The 8,615-nt window shown below is 49.0% G+C and overlaps 1 protein-coding gene across 1 annotated transcript in view; it reads right to left on the minus strand.

Moving 5' to 3' along the window:
- Positions 1-2,004, minus strand: part of BARD1 (BRCA1 associated RING domain 1) — a 52,706-nt gene extending 50,702 nt beyond the window's left edge. Inside the window, 1 exon segment of the mRNA XM_009996960.1 lies at positions 1,919-2,004. Coding sequence (XP_009995262.1) covers positions 1,919-2,004 — 86 coding nt within the window.
- Positions 2,005-8,615: the final 6,611 nt, after the last annotated feature.

An 8,615-nucleotide genomic window follows, 5' to 3' on the forward strand; every position in this document is an offset into this window, starting at 1 on the left:
GGGGGAGAGGGAGAGAAAAAGGGAGGGGCCCCCCCCTCAGGGAGCGCGAGGGGGGAAAAAGGCGGGAAGGGGAAAGTGGCTCAAACTGCCCCAAAAACTGACTCTGGAGATTGAGAAACTTCCCCAGACTGCCCCTGGGGATCGAGAAACTGCCCCTGGGGATCGAGAAACTGCTCCAAACTGCCCCTGGGGATCGAGAAACTGCCCCAAACTGCTATCAAAATGACCCAAACTGCCCCTTGGGGATCGTTAAACTGCCCCAAACTGCTCCTGGGGATCGAGAAACTGCCCCAGCCTGCCCCAAACTGCCCCTGGGGATCGAGAAACCGCCCCAGACTGCCCCAAACTGCCCTTGGGGATTGATAAACTGCCCCAAAATGACCCAAACTGCCCCTGGGGATCGGTAAACTGCCCCAAACTGTCCCAGACTGCCCCAAACTGCCCCTGGGGATCGGTAAACTGCCCCAAACCGCCCCAAACTGTCCCAAACTGCCCCTGGGGATCAAGAAACCGCCCCAGACTGCACCAAACTGCCCTTGGGGGTTGATAAACTGCCCCAAAATGCCCCAAAGTGCCCCTGGGGATCAGTAAACTGCTCCAAACTGCCCCTGGGGATCGATAAACTGCCCCAGACTGCCCCAAAATGCCCCAAAGTGCCCCTGGGGATCAATAAACTGCCCCTGTGCCCACAGTTTTCTTGAAAAATGAAAGCTTCTCTTCCACCCATCCACCAGTGTCAGTCTGAAGGAGACACTTCACCTGCCTCTGTTACTTTGGGTTTCAGGGGTGTTTGTTTCTCTCAGTAGCACCTCTGGGTTCAGCTCAATCTCCCACTATTTGCTGGTTTTGAGGTGATATTTGCCCGGATGCAGCCCCTGCCTTCCCGGTACAGGGTAATTACTGAAGCACGTAAAGCAGTTATAGCAGGAATTTATCACTTTCAGGTGGAAATACTCCTGGCCAAATAAAAGCTAGAGCAGGAACGCCAGGAGCAATTTATAACAGGCTTACTGACATTTCACATTGAGAAGCTCCACTGGTGAATAAACATCAAGCCATAAATCTCGGGGCAGACATGATTAAAGTAAGCTAGCTATTCTTTGAGGGAACTTCATCACATAAGGACACAGTGGCACAGAGCCACGAAATCTGGCTGGCGACACAGTTTCCCCTCGTCCCAGCTCACCAGGAAAAGTACAAGCAGCAAGACGTCGGGTTCTGCAGCTCAGCTGAGGGATTCCAGCCTGACAGCAGGGGCTGGTGGCAACAGGGGCATTTTCCACAGCTCTTATCTCATCTACAGAGAATGACTTCTACTTAGGTGGGTGTTAAATCAAGGTTAAAAACATTCTTCAAGTAGTTACCCTTCAATTTTCAGGTTTCACACTCCTCTGTTGAAGTAGCTTGTTCCCTCTGTAGCTCCTGAACACTGGGGACATTTTCAATTGGATTCTATCTGTCTGTTTGTCTGTCTGTCTATCTATCTATCTATCTATCTATCTATTATCAATCATCTGTCTATCTATCTATCTATCTATCTATCTATCTATCTATCTACCTTCTTGCCTTTTTTTATGGAAGGTTCAATATTTCCTTTGCTACTAACGTTAAGCAGACAGCACCACACAGCATGGGGGAATCACGGAACCTCCCAGCTCTGTTGATCCCAGAAAACTAGTTCCTGTGGGCAATTCTGGTGCAAGCTCATGTGTCACAGATCATCTAGTTCCAAACCCTGTCCACTAGGCCAGGTTAAGCCCCATCCAACATCCTTTGAACACTGGTGAAGCCTGCACAGCTTCTCTGAGCAACCTGTTCCAGTGTCTCACCACACCTACCATGAATAATTTCCTCCTAATGTCTACTCTAAATCTCCCCTCTTCCAGTTTCAAGATGTTATTACCCCTTGTCCTCTTACCCTGACCATGCTGTGATTCCAGGGTGAAACCCTGCCAAACTGGTTTGCAGGGTGGTGTATTCAGCCTTTCTTAAACCAATTGCCATCGTGTCTTCTAGCGTCCTTGAGCCCAGGAAACACTGTCTTGGCTTTCTCTGCATCCACGACAGCTCCTGATCCTTATCCATGAGACTGGAAACTGTGGGAGATGTGTGGAGGGTTTGAAGAGTAAAAGAACAGCCTGTCCTTGGCTGTTGAATGTGTCCTTGTGGAACCCGAGGGCTGGGTGGAGGTGTTTCCATCCACATGTGTCTGGGTTTGGCTGGCTCAGAGAAGAGGGCTGTTTGTTGTCAGCAGCAGCACAACAGCTGCATCTGTGTGCTTGGATCCAGCTGTGAAAAGTGCCCTTGTGTCTCCCTAATAGCCTGTTGTTTTTTGGTGCTCAGGAAGCCCCCCCTGCTGCATTAACCACACGGCATGATGTCCCCTCTGCTGACAGCCTGTCATCCCTGCTGGATGGAAGCAGCTCTGGCCAAAGAAACAAGAGCCATGGAGGCAAGTGTGGAACTAAACCAAAACCAAGTGCCAACTGCACCTTGTTCAGGGACTTGTCAAGGTGTCACAAGCCCCCAGGGGCAGGTGGGCTTGGGTGTGTTTCTGGCCACAGCTGGCTGCAGTGAGCTGTGTCCGAGCTCAGCATCCTCTTTGCCTGTCTTGGGGGAGGAAAGGGGGTGGGTGAGGTGTTCTGGGCCCTGTCCTGCCCCAGGAGGAGCTTGTCCTTAAGCCCAGTGAGGTTGGGTACTATCCTGTCCCATGTCCCTAGTGCCTCTTTCCATGCTGTGGGCACATCTGGCTGCAGGGGAGGGATGACAGTGAGGGACAGAGCCCTTGCTACCTTCCTGGGCTGCAGGGGTGGGGCTGGGACAGGGACCTGCTCCCTCACACTGCTGAAGCCAGGGTAGACTCACAAAATAAGCTAAAACTGCCAATTCTCCTTTAAAAATGAGCCATTGTGTTCTCATCCTGTGCTCCAGAATAAAAAAAAATTTAAAAAGCACTCAGCATCTCCTGGTGCAGCAGAGTTAGAGGAAGATGGCAAAAGGCCTGGCTGCCAAGATGAAACTTTAACACAATTTGAAGTATGGAGAACAGGTTGCAAACAACACTTGATCCATAGATCTCCTGAGTCAACCTGGCATTTATGTTCACAAAATATGAGAGGCCGATATATACTGTATAGGACAATAAAACAGATAAGTGCCTCATCTTCCTTTCCTCCAGCTGAAATATGTTTAGTGTCCCCCTCCATAAATCCCCGTGTGCGTGCAGAGTCTCCATTGTGCAGAGACATTAGGTGGGGATTTACAAACATTGACAACTAAGTGAAACTGAGGTGCAGCACTGCCCAGGGCAGCCAGCCTCTAACAAATGCTGGTGTTCCAGGAAGATGTAAAAGTCACAAGTGATTCATTCTCCCTAATTTTATAAAGGTTAAGGAGTGCTGGCACTCTTGGAAATCTAAGAAACCTCTTCCTCTGCCTTGAATTACCTTGAATTACTGCAACCAATTGGACAGTCAGAAGCAAAAATAATAAATAAATAATAATGATGCAGAGAACAAGGGGGAGTGAGAAATAAATCTCTAAATTTGGTACGCGTAGTATTTTTTAAAGTAGAAGTTGACCCATTCCAGGCAGAAGAAGACCCACACACTTTAAAATAAATGTGTTGCATGGCACCAAGCCAGTAAAAAGGTTCCAGCAGCCCTTGTCTTCGGGCTGCTGACCTGGGAGTGGGATTTCCAAACAACATGGACCTTCCCAGCACAACCCGCCCTGCAGGATGACACCTGGCTGCTGAGGAAGGGTTAAAGAAAAAAACCCTTCATCTACCTCATGCTTCAGTTCAAAGCATTGCCCATCTGGTGAAGACCTTTGCATGGAAACACACCCGGACCTGATGTTTTATTCATTGCTGAGGTTCCTAAACTGGTTTTCAATAAATACACAGTTTTGTGTCACTGGAAGGAGTGTGCAGAGTGAGGCAGTTCCCTCAAGTCTCACAAGTCAGTTGTTTTCCCAGGGGTTAAGAGAGCCAAAGCAGCTGCAAAGAGGGGTTCCCTGCCCTCTTGTCTGCCTGAACATCAAGCACATTCCAGAGCCACAATGTCCTGCCACAGGGCGCTCAGCTCCAGCCTGCTCAGTGCCCTCAGCAAGCAACAGGATGGAGCCACTTTAGCAGAAGACTGAGGAAAAAACCAAAAAAAAAGGGGGTAGGAGCTGCAGCCTCATTCTTTGAATTCCCTCTTTCCCGGGAGGTTGGAATCAAAGCCTTTACCAGGCTTAGTCTGCTTCTCAGGCCACCCCTCTGGGGCCAGTTTTGCTGCACACCCAGAGCCCTGTGAGCTCACCATGGTCTCAGAGGCCTTGTGGGTGCTGACTTGGGCTGCTAAGACCATTCAGCACAGTCATTGGTCAGAGCCATTAAACTGACAAGTTGTTAAGATTTCAAATGTGGAGGGAGGTGATCCCCAAAAGGAAATAGTAACAATAACAATGATCATTTTAAAAAGTCTAGTAGGTTTTCAGACTAAGCAGAGCAGTCAGCATTGCATGTGGCAGCCAAGTCTTCATAGCAGGAACGTGGGTTGGTGTCAGACATGGCACTTCTAATTAAAGGCAGCAGCAGAGAAGCCTGTGGTTCATTGGTTCTGCTGGCACTGTGTGAGTTGCTAAATCCAAAGGGCACTTGTACACAAGATTTGGTCAGAGCACGTGCCCTGGACCCAGCGCTGCAGGAGGGTGAGTGGAAAAACATGTGAGGTGGCAGGTCATTTACACCTGTGCCTGCTGAGCCCTTCGCTTGGTGAGACCTCCCTGTGAATTCCTAGCTAGATCAAAACTGTGGGGGGTTTTACAAAATGGAGATTACCACTCTGTGCTTCCCAGAAGAGGGGTTTCTGACAGAAAGGCAAGTAATAACAGAGGAAGGCAAAGCAGGAGGAAGACTTTGCACCCAGCCATGCAGCTGGGGACCGTGTGCAGACCCTTCCTTCAGGGACTGCTGATGACCCACTGCTACCAGGGCTCACCACCAGTGCTGGGGTCCATGAGTGGATAGCACAGACCCTCCATATCCAGTGGAGTCCCCCTGGAGTTTTGCCTTCCAAAGTAATAAATGTTTAAACATAGAAGGAGTAGTTTGTGCTCCTCCTCAGCTGCCCACCCAGACCTCTGTCTCTAGGTAGGACAAGCAGCACCAAAAATCAGCATCAGACCTGGGCCAGGGATTCGAGCATGGCTGGAAGATGTCCAAAGTCCCTGGCAGCATGGATACATCCAGGATATATCTGTGTGGATAGATCCTACCTACCAAAAGAAAATCTCCTTGCTCTCTTCCACCTACCACCCCGCCAAGGCAGCCCCACAAGCCCGTGTTGACGATAGGCAGTCTCCTTCGAAAGGACCCAGCATTTCTAGAACAGAATATGAGTGTTGAATGTTTGCAAAAGGCCAGGGCTTTACTCAGCTGTGTGGATGGGCAGGGCTGAGGAGCAAAGAAAGGCTCTTGTCTCAGAGGATGGACGGCAGGGACATCAGGCCCCACAGCCACATGCAGCCGCCTTCCCCTTGCTGCGGAGGGGGCCAAGATTTCCCTTGACGAGCCCCACAGATGGTGTTTGTTTGCTCAGCCATGATAAAAAAGGGAAAATATTTGGTGCAATCTGCTAGCAGGCAGAGGCAGACATATGGTGGGTGTGACATGAGCTGGGATGCTGGGGAAAGCAGTGTCAAAGCTTTGCAGCAGCTTTTAGATGTCAGATTGCCCGGGAGTTGTGCAGGATACGAGTCCAGCTTTGAAGAACTTTGGCACAGGTTTTGTACAGTGACTGCTATAGCTTGAACTCCCGTATTATTAGACCAATTCTAATTAGTCCTATCATACTATTCTTGTTATACTAACATTATTATAATTAACCCCAATTTAATGAGTGTGAGCCTCACTCCTGGCTCAGCGCTTGGAGAAATTCTCCCTGATTCGATGTCACTTGGTGAGCACAAAACTGGTTAAAAGCAACAGAGGCAATTAAAGGCGATTGCTCATTTGGACACTGCAGAGTCACAAGGTGCGGGTGCAGTGTTGCTTTTTAGCATTCTTTTTACCCATGGCTGTTGTTAAATGTATCATTCCAGTATCAAGTCTGTAGGAAATCTTTGGGCCACCCTAAAACACAAAATCCTTTTTCATTTCCTTTTAGTTCAAGTTTGAAACCCCAAATCCTAATCTTTCTGAATTCTGCTTCCCAAATATCAAATATCCCATTTCTTCATCAGGACTAACCCCTGCTAAGACAGTGCTGGTGACATTAAAGAGTTTGGCAAGGTTTCCTGGCTATGCCAAGGGGGTGCTGAGGGACCTTCCACCTGTCTGGAGTCTTCATGTCCATCTGATCCCAAGGGATAATGCTGAGAGCAGCACATACTCTACTGTAAACATTGGGGATTTTGGGGGTGTTGTGGGGTTTTGGGGGGTTTGTTGTTGTTGTTGTTGTTGGGTTTTTTTTCTAAATGGAGAGAGCAAGAACATTTCCTTTCTGTTAAGGTGCCTTTGTCAGGATTTAATTCCATTTCCCCCCCCATAGGTTGAAGATGTGCAGCTGAGTGTCCCCTGGAAGTTCTCACTTTTAAATCTACCTTTTGGGTTGCCATGTGCTCCATGAGGTTGGGCAGGGATCTCCACAACTTGTCCAGTGCTCAGCTCTTCAGTTTCATCAGGATAAATCAGATGCTGAGGGCTGCAGACACTGGGCTGGCTTCACATAGAAATTTGCTGTGACTTGGTAAAAACAAACCTGCCTCAGTTTGAAGAATTCAGGTTATTTGGGGGGGGGTGTTCAGTAGACCTCCCTGGCTACACCTGAGTGCTCAAGGGACAGATGCTGTGTGCACCAAGATGAGGATCCCTGGGGGGAGAATCTCCATCCCCACCAAACACAGAAATGCTCTGTGGGGAGGTATGAAACCACCTCCCTAGCCCTGGCATGAGCTCCACACCCACAGGGATGGTCATACTGGTGCCTCTGCCAGCTTTGCTCTGGTGCATGAGCAGCCCAGCCCCATCTTTTACCTTGGATAAAGCCAAAACAAGGGGGGGGAATAACATAGCAGCAAGTACTGCAGCTGGCATTTCTGGAGGATATGAAGTGAGTGGGTAATGCTCTCTTAATTTAAATTAAAATGCTCCTTCCCTGCTAAGCCTGCAGGAGCAGAGGGCACCAGCAAGCCACAGGAACCATGCTTCATGCTTGTTAAATACACAAGTGAGTGCTGAGCTGCAAATGGAAAAACCAGGCCAACCAAGGGGGTTGCCACAGCCACGCACAGATGCACTGCAGTACCTGGGGAACCCCAGCCCCATGCCCTGCACGGGGCCTGAGGAAGGGCTGGCTGAAACCTGTCACAGACATCCTGGGCTTGCTTTTTCCCCCCCAAGTGCCAAGCTAGCATCTAATCACAAGACAGATTCTACTCAGCTGCAGCTTGGCCTGAACCACTGCACACCCTGACATGCAGAGCTCACAGAGCATTTCAACAACCTGCTCCCTAGTGGGAAGAAACTAAGGAACAAAAGCCCTGGTACATCTATCTGCATTTAAAAGTAAGGGTTTCTATTTTTTTACATAGGTAGGGATATTCTTTTTTCTATCCTAATCCATATTAAATCCAAATTAATGATAGCAGTTCCTGATGATTTATGTTGTTATAATAAATAAGAGCAGCCACGCGCCACTTAGCTGATGATTAATTATCCTTATTTCCAGTGTGTGCAGCTCAGGTCTGCAGTATGCACTTGCAAACATCAAAGGAGAGTCCAGCTTTCCTTTCCTCCTGTATTTTGAGGCCACATCATAAATCCTGTATGAGCAGCCTTGACAGCTGCATTTTAATCCACAAATAGGATAGGTATAAACTGCCAGAAGAAACACCAGGCTGACCTGAGAGCCACAGGGCCTTGGGGGGGCAGAGCTGGCTTCACCAGCTTCTGTGGGGAAAAGTGCCAAAAACCATCCTGCAAGTCATCAGGGTCTGTCACTTGAACCTACCAAGCACCATCCCCTCTGTTTTTTTGTGCTGTTTTTTTTTCCTACAACCCCTTCTCTTAGTGCACATCTGAGGGAAGTGAGATGGTTCGTGAGCTCCTCTGCAGAGAACTTCCCCTCACACAGCCTGTGCCCATCCCCAGCGCTGCTCCATCCCACTGCCAGCCCCCCCCCCTGCCCAAAAGGCTCCTTTTTCCTTCTCCACCCCCCAAACAGAGCCTTGGGAATGGGAAAGCCCCATGGCATGGATCCTCCTGTTTTCATCAGATCAGTGCTGAGCACCTCAGTGTCACAGCCCGAGTGGACAGAAAAAACAGATTCCTGATTTTTTAAGATGATTTCAAGGACTCCTATAAACACGTAGGCTGATGTTCTCTGTTACACTGGCCAGGCAATCTCAGCTGGCAATTTCTGCTTTTGAGCCAGAGCTCGAAAATGCCAGGAGGGGAGTGGGAGGGAAATACAACACAACAGCTTCGATTTATCAGGATGAGGCTGATGAATAAAACAGGGATGGAGCAGTCCTGGGATCATGCCTCTCTCTCCCATTGAACAAGCAGTGGTTTATTGTGCAGAGGGGCACACTATTCACATGCCATATACAACCTGGAATTACGA

This window comes from Chaetura pelagica, unplaced genomic scaffold (assembly GCF_000747805.2).
Source record: "Chaetura pelagica isolate M959 unplaced genomic scaffold, ChaPel_1.0 scaffold300, whole genome shotgun sequence".
NCBI lineage: Eukaryota > Metazoa > Chordata > Aves > Apodiformes > Apodidae > Chaetura > Chaetura pelagica.